The following is a 15,755-nucleotide window of genomic DNA, read 5'->3' on the forward strand; positions in this document are numbered from 1 at the left end:
GTTGTAAGTTCAGCAGGGTTGTGAGCAGTTGGTATCACTGGAATCAGGGAAAGCAGATACATAATAGTGAAGTAAAGAGGACAAGAACTCTATATGAAGAATGGAGAAGAAGACACAGAGATTCGATATTAAGAGTGCAAAACATAAATGAATGGTTTCATATCCCTATTATAAGAATTCAAGCATCAGGATCGAGAAATCAAACCATCATTACCCAGTGCAGGTATCAAAATAGTAGAGGCACGAGAAACGATGCAAGGCATTGGGAAAATGCGTAATAATGACACATGATGTCACTTTAAAGCAATGTGACCCCAAAGGTTGCGGCTCACGAAAGGTCACGTTGTCACCTCGTCTGAAACTCCACTACTCGACTTGCTCATCCAAATATCTTGACCATGACAAACAAGGTCCGCTCATCAAGGCCATCCAGGGTCGGCCTAAATAAGCGGAAGGACTAACTATATAGGCCAAAATCTACCCTAAGGAAATTTAGCATAAAGTGGCATTAAGGCAAGGATTGGTCGAGGTCGACCAGGAAGTAGGGATATTTGTGGTCGGACTGTCAACAACGACCAAGGTCGAGCACCAAAGACAGAATAATAACGGCTAATTTTTGTTATAGGATAGTAAAGAGAATATTCTATTGAATATTCTCTGCACTTGTACTTTTAGGGTTTGTTAGGGATATGTTTCATATAAATAGAAAAGAGACAATGGTGTAAGACATGTAATATTCACTTAACAAGAACACTTTTTAGAAGAAGATTCTCTCTCTCTAGCAAAGATACAAACTTTACCTTTTCATCAAGATTCTTACTTACATTATTTTATGTTTTTCCATAAGATCCAAGAATAGTTCAAACATTCTAGGATTTGTCTGTCATTCATCATTGTCAGGAGGAACAATCATCTATCTCACTCATCATTGGGTGAATCATTCTCCCTATTTACATAAATTCCACTTATTGTTATTTATTGCTAGTTATTCCTCCATTATTGCTCAAACCTGTTGGAATATTAAATGTGTGTTACCTTCAATCTCTCACTGACTTTATCCTATCTTATCTATGTTGTCAAGTTCTATATCTAGAGATATTATTATTGATTAACTTTAACCCCTCATTACATAAAATTTAATAGTTTAACCGAAAGTTTATATTTTTTGGTCAAATAGATTAAACCTTAATTTACTTGTGCTACATACAAATGAAATCTTAAAGAGCTTAACTAATATACCCAAGAGATGTTTACATGCAAGTAGTTCATAACAACAATAACTACTTAGTAAAATTCCATAAGTAAGGTATGGGGAGGATATTGTATTTGCAGACCTCACCCATACCCTGGAGGGATAGTGAGGCTGTTTTCGATAAACTCTCGCCTCAAATAGACGAGAATAGACAATACATCAGTAAGAACAACAAAAGTCAGAAAGATAATACCAGCATCGTAAGAACCAGAAAATAGATGGAAAAGCAATAACAACCAGTAATAATGGCATGGTACTATGAAAATGAAAAAATAGTGCGAACATAATATGAACCACTAGCAGTCTAAAATAAAACACTATCAAACTAGCCTCACACCTAGTACAAATTATAAAAATGCTCAACTACCCCTAACCTTCAACCCTAATGCTCGACCTCTACACCTTTTTATCAAGGATTATGTCCTCGAAAATCTGAAGTCGTGTCATGTCTTGCCTTATCACCTCTTCCATTACTTCTTAGGACGTTATCCACCTCTTATCATACCTGCCAAATCCAACCACACATACCTCCTTATCGGGGCATCTAGATTTCTCATCCACATGTGCCCGAACCATCTAAGTTTTGCTTCCCGCATCTTATCTTCCGTGGGAGTCACACCCACCTTCACTCGAATATCTTCATTCCTAATCTTATCTAACCTAGTGTGCCCTCACGTCCATCTCAACATCTTCATTTATGCTACTTTCATCTTCTGGGTATGTGAATTCTTGACTGGCCAACACTCTGCCCCACATAGCATGGCTGGTCTAACCATCACTCTATAGAACTTACCTTTAAATTTCAGGTTGCATATTCTTGTCACACAAGATACCAGATGATAACCTCAATTTCATCTACCCTACCCCTATACAGTGCGTGACATCCTCGTCAATCTCCACACCCCCTAGATAACGGACCCAAGGTACTTGAAACTTCCCCTCTTGGGGATGACTTGTGAGTCAAGCCTCATATCCATGCTCGCTTCTCCTGTCACATCGTTGAACTTGCACTCCAAGTATTCTGTTTTAGTCCTACTCAACTTGAAACCTTTAGACTCAAGGGTCTGTCTCCAAACCTCCAACCTCTCGTTAGCACTGCCTTGCGTCTCATAAAAAATAAGAATGAGCAGAGCGCAGATCCTTGGTGTAACCCAAATCGGAAAATGCTCCAAGTCACCTCCCACTGTCCTAACCCGTATCTTAGCTCCCTTAATCACCCTAATGTAAGCTAGCAGAACATATGCAAGTCGTTCATAAAAAGTAAAATTTGTAGTCTTTAAAATTAGACAGGTTAAGGTGATCTATAGACGACAATGCAAAAATTTCTTTTAACGAGTTTAACTTATACTATACCCTTATAATGTTAAAAGAAATTACATTATCAGGTCATCCAAAAAATATTAACATGTAGTCCTTCATAAAAAGTGAGATTTGTACTCTTGAAATGAAGCAAATTACCAGTAACAACAGTTAAAGGTGACACAATCGTATAACATAAGTTAAACTCTTATCTAAAATGACCCAAATTATTTGACAACCAGTTCACACAAATTGCAGGTCTTTATCAAGAGTAAGTAGGAGATAGAAGAGTCTTGGGTCGTTTTATTGCAGGTCTTTCACTTCAACCTATTGCAGATATACTACAGTCTACAGACATTTTAATTTCTAGTCGCTATTCTTCTCTCAAGGGTAGGTTTTGCTTTAACCTATTGCATATCACTTTATGGAAGGATTCGCCTACTGCTGTAAAGTAGTCCCTAAGAAATATTTGTATCAGAAATTATTGGACCACCTAATTAATTTCCAGCACGAAGGAAACCCTAAAAATGAAAAAAAAGAAGACTTGGTAGACGATCATCTGAAAATATGAGGAGTACATGTGAATGCTACGTGTGGCTAGCATAGGTTAGAGGTCAATTCTATGTAAAATATTTTGTACAATCAAATGACTTATGAGGTAATTACAGACAGTATTCTTCATGATAAACATTAATGGATAACATCTTATGCGGTTAGTATAATAACTTAAATCCGCATTAAAAATAACGTTTCCAGAGATGTAATTAGGTAGTATTAAAAACCTGCAATTAACTTGGGATCTGGGGATTAATATTGGGGATGACTAAACTTTTGAAGATAGGGTTGATCAGTCATTTGGTCGTGTGGTAGTATTCTGCTCCTCTTCTCTCCTTTTGGTAAATTTGTCCTCTTTTAACTTGTTTAGTTGTCCATGAAGTCACGTGAATGTCTAACCCCCCTTCCTCTTTCTTCCTCAGCTTTTCCTTCTTTTTTTTTTGGTTTTCTACCAGTGTCCGATACTTACATTAGGATTCGACTAAATATAAAGTCGCGACGAAAGGCAGAGTAGCTTTGTTATGACCTAAATCTTACTAAATTGTGATAGCACCTAACCAACCCGTTAGGTGAACCAAATAACATAAGATATAACACACAAATTGAAGATCATCAAATTAATAATGAAATAAGGATGCGAATTTTAACACAAACTACCCCAAGAACTGGTGTCACAAATCATGAGCAACTAAGAATAGGAATACAACAACAACAAACCCTGTGTAATCCCACAAAGTGGAGCCTAAGGAGGGTAGAATGTACGCAAACTTTACCCCTACCTTACGACGGTAGATTGTTATAGAAATATAATACTGATAAGAAAATACATCATCTGTTTGAATATATCTAAATAGAAATATAAGATCCCAAGTTACCGTGAATAAACAACAGCTATTAACTAGAAAGGTCACTCTCGAACTGTGCATCAACTCAGCTACTATACCCAACAAAGATAATTATATACCTAGAGCTCGAACCCAAAATCTTTGGCTAAGTACGAGCCCTTTACCTTTTCCTTTTCCTTTGCACCTCCTGGCAAAGACTTTAAAATCTTTCCTCATTTAACTCTTTTAAGACTCCCTCCACCATTTCTTGATCGCTGATCTCCTATCTCATAAGAAGAAACTCTTCTTCTTTCATCTTTCTTCTTTGTTTTCCCTTTCCAATGACTCCAACTGATCACATAACTAATTCTACTCCTCCTCCTCCTTTTCCTTTTGTGCTTAATAATGAGGATTATGATCTAAACCATTCTCTTGTTAGCCCTTATAATAACTATCAGCCTTCTTCCGCATCTTCTTACTCGTCGCCATATCAGTTTTTCTTCAACTCAACTACTAATCAGAATCAAACGGGATATTATCATCATGATGAATATTATACGCCACCGCACCAACCTGAGGTATATACAAGAAAAGGGTGTTTTTCTTTCTCATGTTGGATCATGTTACTTTATCCACACAAAAAAATTATACAAATACGATAATTTTTTCCAAGATCACTTGGATTTTAATTTGTTCTTACGGTAATTAGTAAGTAATTAATGTTGAGTGTGCTTTCTTTGTGGATTATAGGGGGATAATGAAGGTGGATCATATGATGTAGAGAAGAAAAACAAGGTGGGGAGTGGCCTCAAACTGACCTTGTGGAAGAGAGAAGACAAGTATCATGAGAATCAAAACGAGAAAGATCCAGTCAAGTGGATGTCTTCAAAGATAAACACCTCGGATGGGGCAAGAATGGAAAAGACCACAAATAATACTTACATCAAACTGAAGTTGGAAGATCAGAAGCAGCAGCCATCATATCCTTTAGAAAGTACTGATTACAGCAGCAACAGCTCCAATAATAGTAATAATAATATCCCTATTAGGGTTTGTGCTGATTGTAACACTACTAAGACCCCTCTTTGGAGAAGTGGTCCTAAAGGACCTAAGGTAATTCATCATTTCTTTCTTTTAATGAATATGTTTTGTTGAGACATAATATAATTAAGTACTAATTAAAAGTATATTATCTCTAATAACTTGAAGTTTTGGATGAGATGATCATACACATATTTAACATTGTATCAAAGCAAGCCAAAGTCTTGGGTTCAAATCTTATTGTCATCCATAAAAAGTTTTCCATGCTTTTGGTGTTCAAGGGCAACCCGGTGGTCAGTACACAAGGCATCCCGCGTTCACGCAGGATTTTAGGAAGGCTGCACCGCAAGGGTGTGATGTAGATGGTTTATCCTAATGCAAGCATTAGTGGCTACTTCAACGGCTTGAACTATAGTGATCTATAGGCACTAACGAAGCCAGGAATTTTCGAAGGGTGTTCATACTTGAACGAAGTGAAAAAAAATTGCCGATAAAGGGTGTTCTATATAAGTTATATACCTATAAAATTTAATATTTTACCTATATATACCGTATAATTTTTCAAAGAAGGGTGGCCAACCCTTAAGTGAATGTAGCTTCGTCCCTGCCTATAGGCTTTAGGTGTATAAAAAAGAAATCAACTTACTACATGACATAATATAATTAAGTAATTAAGTGTGCTAGATAGTTTAATTTTCTATGAAATGATCACCGTTCTTTTTCCATTTTGCTCATGTTAATCAAAATTGGTACTGAAATCTTGATATTACATGTGGTGCAGACACTGTGCAACGCATGTGGGATCCGACAAAGGAAGGCAAGAAGAGCCATGGCAGCAGCAGCAGCAGCGAATGGAGAAACTCTCACAACTGAAACATCATCATCTTCAATGAAGAAAAAGGTGAAACACTTACACAAGGAGAAGATTACAAACGTTAATGTTACATTACCCTACAAGAAAAGGTGCAAATTTGGTCCATCCTCCTCTAGTAATACTGCACCAAAGAAGCTTGGTAATTTCGAGGATTTCTTGATTAAGTTGAGCAACAATTTGGCCTTGCACCAAATTTTCCCACAAGACGAAAAAGAGGCAGCAATCCTCCTAATGGCACTCTCTAGTGGCCTTGTTCATGGTTAATTAATTATTTGTCTCCATTAGCCTTTTCCTTTCCAATAATAAGTTAAGAATTTCTTGAGTTTTAATTTATAGCTAGCCTTAGATGGGAGTAGCACTAATAAATCAACAGTGTGAAGTTTGAGTTTGAGGTTATAATTAGTAAGAAATGTGAGATGTTATTAGTGTTAGTAAGAGTGAGAGTGAGCCAATTAATCGTGAAATTTTTTAATAATTTAAATATGCTTTTGTGTGGTGATGATCGTTGTAAGATCATAATGATAGATTTGAACAAGGTGAAAACAAGAAAGTTTGCCACTTGACTTACTTACTACTTCTATCTAGTTGTGAGGATACTAATTTATATATTAATTGAACAATTTCTTAGTGCTTACTTTCTCGTCTTACTATTCATAGATCTTATCAGCAACCATTTTTCTATTCAAGTTCTTCTTTATTTGGAAACAATATATAGTACTTGTGTTTCTTGATTCTGCGAACTGATACAAAAGCCGAATTAATGTTATAAGTTGGGTAAAGCACTTATGATTGAATGATAATTAGCCAAAAGTACAACCAGACATCTAAAATTTATTTATGATGTCACAGAGATGAATACTGAATCTTGCTAATTTGGTGAGCTACTTCGACTTTGAACTGTTAGATTAAAGAGCATAATAGGTAAAACTCAGAGCTCGTCGCACCGGGCGTGCCTAGTGTTGTTTACATCTTCTGTATGGTTTGCAAGTTATTGAGTAGGTTACCTAGCGCGCACTCGAAGGTTAGTTGCTACGGGTTTCCCCGGGAATTTTCCAACAAACAAAAAAATGAACTGTGTGATTATATCCCGGAGGAAAATTTGAAATTATTGTATCCCATGTTTGATAGAATTTATATTCCGAGATTTGCAATCCCAGAACTGTTATACAACAACTGTACTACATTATTTTTATATCGCACTCTATGTTTTTTTTCGATACATGAGGGAGAAAAAGGGGAGGGAATTACAAGGTGGAAATCGAACTCTCACCAACAAGATGAAAATTTCACCTAATTGGACTACTAAGATTCCCCTATCGCACTATATGTAAAATAACAATTCCGCGATTATTAACATCAAGCTTATATTCCCAATATATTTGTTCTTCTCTCCTTGAGCCGAGGGTCTATCGGAAACAGCCTATTTATCTTTATAAGGTAGGGATAAGGTCTGCATACACACTACCATCGCTAGACCCTATTTATGAGAATACACTGGGTTCGTTGTTGTTGTTATTTGTTCTTCTCCAAAGCTTTTCTCCCAAAAATTTTAAGAAAGTCAAGGTTGAAATTGGAAGTAAAAGTTTATGTAAGTTTATTAAAAGTGTAAAATCAAATACATATTTCATATTATACCATGTATATCTCATTTCGAATTTAATTTAATGAACAAAACATATATACATTGAATAATTTCATTATATTTTATTTCAAGTATTATAGTTCTCATATTATAATCCCAACATATAACTTATTCAAGTTTTTAATCTAAACTAGTCCTAGGATACGCGCTTTGCGCGTGTATCCTATATTCATAAATATACGATTTTGGAAAAAAATCTCTCTCTATCTTTCTTATATATACTACATAATATGTTTGGGTTGTAAATAAAAAAATAGAAAAAAAGTAATATATCATCACATTAGTCATCGAATGCCTTATTATTCTTGTTTTCTCGTTTGCTCCGCCAATATTGAGTTAATATTTTACAAGAAATAATATATAAAAAATATAGGGAGTTGTCACTCTTTATAATACTGAATGAAGGAGAAAAAATACAACTCATTTAGAATATATTTTGTCTTTTAATATTTTATCCTTATCGCTTCAAATTTGCACTTAACCAACTTGATATAATCAATTTTTCTCTATCTCTAATTTTTCTTTACGCCGGTATCTTTCTTATGAAAATTAAAATATATGTACCATATGAGTTTTATCAACTTGAAAAATAATTTTTTGTATATGAATAGTTTTAAAAAGAAGTGAATTGAATTTATTTTGCTATTAGTTCTAAGAACTTAATTATTTGTTTTTTAAAAAGTAATTTATTTTTATTCAAATTCTTAGTATGAACTCATCCAAAATTTTATATTTAACTGTAATTATAATTTTATCCAATAAAAAATTATTTTCAAAGGGTAAAATATCGATATAACATTTTACTTTGGACAGTTGTATTTTCAAAATTATTAGTGTAATTGACTCTTATTGACCACGTCTCGTTATTTCTCGTTTAAAATCTGAAATATTTTTTACTATAAGTTCGAGATTATTAATGTGATAAAATTATCATGTAACTTTAGAGTTGTGTTAGTAAATTCTCTTTTTGGACAAATCTTCTTATTCCTCATTCTTTTTCATGAGTTTGGGAAGAATGCAATTTTAAAGACCTTGAGGTTTAACCTTTATATCATTAACTTTTCATCACCAAATATTATAAAGGACATTCATAAGCATTATGAAATTAGAAAAGGAAGAGAAAATTGAGTGGTTGATATGAATGGGTTAACTTGGCAAGTAGTATATTAGAAATATTATAAAGTTCAAAATGTTGGGCTAGGGATTTACATATATTTTGAGTTGGTACATATTAGTAGTTTTTACTTAGTTTAAATAAAGAAAGAGTTAATGATCAAAATATTTTAAAATTTCAAACTCCTAAAAAATACTCACGTTTAAAAAATCACAAAAAAACAATATTAGCTGATCTAAGAAGTCTTGTATAATGCAAAGAGTTTAACATCTAATATAACTTTTAATATGGTTAATATTACGTGTTTTAAATAATTAACTTAAAAGTTCAACTTTTAATATAGTTTACTTTGCAAAATTATTGCTAAGAAAAGTATTTTTGTAAGTATAATTTTACTCAATAACTTTAATTTCCTAAATATTAGGAGTTCCTACATTATTCAAATAAGGAAAGATTTAATAGCCATAATTTTAGTTGATTTTAAATAATTCAATTTTAGGAAAATAATTAAATGACTATTTTGTCTAATATAAACTATATTTTAAGAGGGTAAAAAAGGCGAACGACATTTCGCTAAGGGCCTTCGTGCTTTTAATATAGTATTAATAATAATCTCTACGTAGGTGCCTCGCACGTAATAATAACCACGCCCAATAATTAATCTAAGATATGTGAATATACTTGTTACCACAAAAGTGTTAATCTCGTGCAACTTATCATATTAAAAATGTTACTTTTAATTAATCAACTTTTTATCACTATTACATTTTTAGTTACTTATACGAAAAATGGATAAAGATCGTTCATATGAGAAGACTTGACAGAGTGAACCATAAGAATTTGCTATATGTTGTGTCTTTCTACAATTTGAAGGAGGTAAAACTTTTAGTCTCTGAATATATCAACTATGTTGGCTTTGCAATTTATTTAGACGTTTTACCATTCATACTCTCATAAATTAATTGATCACCACTATTTCTTTTTTCCCCTTCCAGCTATGATATTAAATTCGAGTCTTATCAAATTGTTCTTTATTAGTAAACTTTCTCTGTTTTAATTTATGTGAACTTATTTTTTTTTGTCCATGTAAAAAAGAATGACCATTTTCCTTATTTAAAAATAATTTACCTTAATGCAATGATTTATAGCCACACAAAATATACCTGTCTCATTTTACACCACAAATTTAAAAGTTTTCTCTTTTTTTTTTTAAACTCCGTATCCAGTCAATTGAATTTACATAAATTGAAACGGGGGAAAATATCATTTTTTGTTAAAATAAATGTCCTACTATGGTTTAAGAAAAGACTGAACTAAAATCTATATAAATAAACATGTCTCATGTGTATGGTTTTTTATGATAAATAATTAAAAGTTGTCTTTCAAACGTAATTTTTCCAAGCTACACAATATTCCTCAGCTTTTCTTGCTTTCCTCTACTTAGAAGTTTAAACTTTCGTATTAAAATAATAAATAAAAAGTACTTTAAAGTATTATTCGTCAAAGTAAATTAACGCTGAGAACAAAAAACGTTTGGAAGGAGGAAATCGATATTGTAGATTTCACTATTTGGATAAAAATCAAACTCTCCATTCGTTAACGTACTTTTTTTATTCCTTAAAGCTTTGAATCCCAAGCTGTCCTATTTAATCTAGAAATTTAGTTCCCAATTTACAACCGAAAAAGAATTTCAACGTTAGGCTATTTACAATAATATCCTTAAATTATATATATACTTAAGGTTATAAAAGTCAACTAACGTTTAAAGAATATTTTAGTCATTCAACATTTAGCTAAATTATTCGTGCTTTTATAATAATATAGATAGATATAGATATAGATATTGATAGATAAATACAGATATTCACATTTTATAGAGGACAATGCACGGCTAGCATGAATGGGTTATATCGAGAAGTTTTATTTTGTGTCTCATACAACTGACACTAGTTGTATGAGGCTCTTTTTGTCTCACAAATTTGTGGACCCCAATCTTATACTTCTGGGTCCACAAAACTGTGAGACAAAAAAAATGTCTTATACAACTAGTGTCAGTTGTATGAGACACAAAATAAAATTTTCCGCTTATATAGTTGAACCCATGATTGTGATAATTCACTACAAACAACAGCTATGGGTATTCGCAGAAGTCGTCTACAGAAGATTAGAGACACTACGTACTTTTTGTCTGAAAAGAGAAAGAAAAAGCATCTGATCAATTCCTGTCTTCCATTGTCAACTCCCCCTCTTCTTCCCCCCGCCCCCCCAACCCACCCACCCCCCCCCCCCCAAAAAAAAAAAAACCCAACTCAAATATCAAACAGTTTTTGTTTGATCACTATCATTTTCTTGAATTTCCTTTAAATACTTTAACTATTAATTCTGTTAACTTATACACTTTCATTTAGTTTGTAAATATGTAATTAGGTACCTGAATAAATTCGTAAGTTAGTTCTACTCAGGCCACATGAACAAAATGATATGTATTAACTACAGTTCAAATAAATTTTTTGCATAAAATATTGGTCGGGTATTTAAGATGGGTAAAGAGTACAACAATAATAACAACAAACCCAGTATAATCCCACAAATGAAGTCTAGGGAAGGTAGAGTGTACACAGACCTTATCCTTAACTGGTGAAGGTAGGAAAGAGTAATTCCGTTAAAGCATAAAAGAGTAATGGATGCAAACTAAAAGGAGAAATCTCAAATATTAACAGCTATATATGGCATGTCCCATTCATGGCAAACGCAGAAAAAACCAAAATGAGGAGAGCGGTGTTACTGTTACATGTATTCTTGGCTCGCTAATGACCTTCCTCAGGTCTGCCCATCATTGGGACTTCTTATTGCAGATTGGGCAAAAAGCTCTTCAGATGTCACAGGTCTACCCATAGTTATATGTTTGGACCTAAGCTAGTGTCCTAGAGTTCCAAAAAGCCATCACAACGTTGCTAGAGCGACTACTGAGTCAAAATATCTAGCGTTAATTTAGCTGCTGCCAAATGGAGATTATATGAATCAAAAATTTTCTCAAGGAGTTGCATGTTGCATTCTCTAATGCCCAGAAATTTGTGAAAATAGCACGGGCTGGCCAGTTTTCGAATCGGTAATTGAAAAATAACTAGCGTTTACAAAGTCATTAAAAAATAGCCACTATGACCAAGAGATTTCAGGTTCATATCCTAGTGGAGCAAAAAACACTAGGTGATTTCTTCTTATTTGCTAATGAATAAAGAGTTATCAAAAACAGAAAAGTTGAAGGCTTGCTAATCATTCCGTTTCATTTTTAACATTTAGTTAGGCATGTTTATAGCGATATACTTTCCGTGGAATCCCGCAAATTTTCTTGTTGGTGTAATCGATGACTGAATCGATAAGCCCCAAAAATCGATAAATCGTAATCGAAAAAATCGAAACCTTATTGAAACGATAACGATAAGCATATGTACAAATCGATAATCGATAAGTAATGATCGATAAGGGTCAAAATCGAATCAACAAATCGAATGCACACCCCTACTTCAGCACTTCCTGCCAATCTCCCTTTGCTCTCTGAATATCTTGCCATTGTAGGAGCTGCTACCATACAGTTGCTGATACTTCACAGTCAAAAAAAAGTGTTGTAAGGTTTCATTTTCTTTTTGACAGAGTGAGCATGTTTTGTCTATAATAATCCTCTCCTTGCTAGCTTTTCTTTTGAAGCTAACCTCTCTTGTATTGCCAATCTTAGTGTGAAAATCCACTTTGGTAGTCCATGATTATTACAAACTAGTTTCCTCCATGACACCTTCTGAAACTTCCCATGCATAGCTTTGTATATGTGTCTTATAGAGAATCTCTCCATCATATTCACCTCCTTTTCTGTATATCCAGCGACCTCAAAGTAGCTTCTTGCCTTGAATATCTTTTTGATGACCCGCTATGCACTTTTTGATTTTGTGTTCCATATAGTATTCCCCTTTATGTAATATGCATGAATCCACTGGACCCACAACTTTTCCTTTTTGGTACAGATGTTCCATAAGAGCTTGCAAATAGCTGCTTTATTCTACAACTCCACATTGATGAAATTTAGACCTCCTGCTACCTTTGGAGCACATAGTTTATCCCATGCAATCAATGCCTTTCTAGAAGGTTCAACAGTTCCTGATCATAAGAATCTTCTGCATATTGTATCTATGAACTGGATGATTTTCTTTGGCAGAATGAAAATATGAGCCCAAAATGTTTGGATTGCAACTAAGACACTCTTGATTAGCATTGCTCTGCCTGCATATGACAAAAAAATTGTTGTCCAACATTGGATCCTGCTTAGCATTCTATCAATAAAGGTTCATATTGTATAGTTGATAGTAGGGGTGGCAAATGAGCGGGTTGGGCTGAATTTGGACGGGTCAAGATGGGTTAGGTCAATAAATGGTCATTGCCCAACCCAGCCCAAAGTTTACTTGGGCTAAGATGGGATAAATAATGGTCATAACTCACCCCGCCCAACTTGACCCATATTTTAGAACCATGCTCATCTTGCATAAAAAAGCCTTTTACCTTAAAATGCTAAGTTGAAAAATATTTTGCGGGTGGCGGTGGGGGTTTAGAGTGGGTGCAGAAAAACGAAAAAACAAAAATTAAAAATTAAAATACAAAAAAAAAAAGTTAAAAAAATGTTTGAGGCGTTTTGCGCTTGGGGGGGGGGGGGGGGAGGGGAGGATAGGGTGGTGCAGAAAAAAACAAAAAAATGAAAATACAAAAAAAATTGAGGAAGTTTGCGCGCGCTTGGGGGGGGGGGGAGGGGAGGATAGGGTGGTGCAGAAAAAAAACAAAAAAATGAAAATACAAAAAAAATTGAGGAAGTTTGCGCGCGCTTGGGGGGGGGGGGGATGTAGAAAACAAAAAAAACAGAAAATTAAAAATACAAAAAAAAAAAGTAAAATTGGGGTAACTAAGTAAAGGGTGGGGGTGCAGAAAAATAAAATAATAAAAATTAAAAATACAAAAAAAAATGTAAAAACTTTTTTTAGGGGGTTTGCGGGGGGTGGGTAGTGCAGAAAAAACAAAAGAACAGAAAATTGAAAATACAAAAAAAAAAGAGTAAAATTAGGGCAACGTAAATTTCTAGATAAGTTGGGTTGAGATATCTTTGTTTTGGGTGAGTTTCATAGGTTGTATTTGGTTTGCTTAATGAGTCAGAATGGACTACAAAAAATAATGGGTTAACTTGGGTTTAACCCAAATTGACCATGAGCTAAAATGTATGTACCCCAACCCATTAATCTCTGGGCGGGTTGGGCGGGTTGGATGGGTTTGGGCTCAAATTGCCACCCCTAGTTGATAGCCTCTTTGTGCTCAAAGGGACCCCTAGGTATCTGAAAGATAGTTCTCCTTTAGTATATCCTAGCATGTCCATAATATGCTGCTGAGTTATGTTGTTCACTCCGCCAAAATAAATATAGCTTTTGCTTGGATTTGCAATTAGTCCTGAGGCTGCAGAAAATACTTGAAATTGTTGATAAAGTATCTTGACTGATTGTATGTCCCCTTTACAGAAAAGTAATAGATCATCACCAAATCCCAATTGCACTAGTTTGACTTTGGCACATTTTGGGTGAAATTTGAATTTCTTGTTCTCCTTCAAAGGCTTCAGTAGTCTACTCAAATACTCCATGGCCATCACAAATAATACTGGCAATAGGGAATTCCCCTGCCTGAGTCTTTTCCTTGTCTCAAATGGTTTAGCTGGCTTCCCATAATTATAACAGAGTAGGCAATTGTACTAATGCACGCCATTATCTACTTCACAAAATTTTCAGGGAATCCCAACAGCTTCATCACTTGTTCAATATATACCCATTCCACAGAGTCATATGTTTTCTGAATATCAATTTTGAGCATGCATCTTGGCGATATGTTCTTCCTCCCATAACCATTGACCAATTCATGACTCATGATAATGTTATCAGTAATCATTTTGCCTGGCACAAAAGTTGTTTGGCAGTTATCTATTAGGTCTGTCATAACTTCTTGTAATCTTGTTGTTAGGACTTTTGATATTATCTTGTACAGCACAGTGCATCAAGAATAGGCATGAATTCCTTTATGTTAGTTGGGTTCTTGACTTTAGGTATCAAGGTAATAGTGGTGCAGTTAATGGCTTTGCACATTTTAGTAGTTTCAAAGAACTCCATTACTACTGTAGTAACCTCATCACCCTGTATGTGCCATGTCTTCTTGAAAAATAAAGAATTATAGCCATCACATCCCAGTGTTTTATTATCATCAATGTCTACTATAGCTTTCTTCACTTCCTCTCTAGTAACTGGCTTTGATTAGCTGCAGTTGTTGCTGCATGTTCAAAATATAGCCATTTTGCATGATTTTTGGGATAACTACTGGCATTTGTGAAGCTGTTGTACCAAGAAGTTTTTTGTAGAAAGAGTTAATACCCTAAAATCCCTCTAAACTATCACGTTTTTATCAGTTTCCTACTTAATCTATTCGGTGTCCCTGTAATCCCCCTGAACTATAACTCGTTTAATGGCCCCACCTGACCTACTTCTAACGGCTAATTAGCATTAAGATATTCAATTTCTTTTTCCTTTCTATTTTCTTTTTATTCCAAATTTTTTTTCTTTATTTTTACCCGCTTTTTTCATATATTTTTACCTTTCTTCTTCCTTTCTCCTTATTATTATGGGTTCCATTTGAAACTTTTCTCTTCTCTTATTTCTTCTGAAATTACCTTTCTTCTTCATTTTTTCTTTATTTATTTCTCTATAACTTCTCTTTCTTGTCAAACCCTAGCTTTTTTAAATCCCAAATCTCCGGCTAAACCAAAAACTACAGTGAATTCAAAGGTTAGCGTGAAAAAACTACATCGAAATCAAAGGTTAATGGTAAAAATCCAGATTGATAGAAGGGGTAACCATTGTTGGAGGAGATGGAAGAACAAAGGCTTTTACCCATTTTTTATTTTTGATTATTAGTTCAAATTATTAAGTATAATAATAATTAAATTATGCTCGACTAAGTAGCCACGTGTTGTAAACTCATAGTTTAAAGTTAATTGGGAGCATGCATCATACAAACCTAGAAAAAATCGACGAAGAGGTTTTTAATATGAAGGGCAATATAGTTCAGGGGGGTTTTGGGGACAC

At 34.1% G+C, this 15,755-nt stretch overlaps 1 protein-coding gene across 1 annotated transcript; it reads left to right on the forward strand.

Moving 5' to 3' along the window:
- The first annotated feature begins 4,094 nt into the window (after window positions 1–4,094).
- On the forward strand, window positions 4,095–6,403 carry LOC107800715 (uncharacterized). The gene is made up of 3 exons (XM_016623938.2): window positions 4,095–4,508; window positions 4,681–5,043; window positions 5,753–6,403. Exons 1-3 carry the CDS (start codon window positions 4,272–4,274, stop codon window positions 6,107–6,109), a joined length of 957 nt encoding a protein of 318 aa, XP_016479424.1. The 5' UTR covers window positions 4,095–4,271; the 3' UTR covers window positions 6,110–6,403.
- Window positions 6,404–15,755: the final 9,352 nt, after the last annotated feature.

This window comes from Nicotiana tabacum, chromosome 10 (genome assembly GCF_000715075.1).
Source record: "Nicotiana tabacum cultivar K326 chromosome 10, ASM71507v2, whole genome shotgun sequence".
NCBI classification, from domain to species: Eukaryota; Viridiplantae; Streptophyta; class Magnoliopsida; order Solanales; family Solanaceae; genus Nicotiana; species Nicotiana tabacum.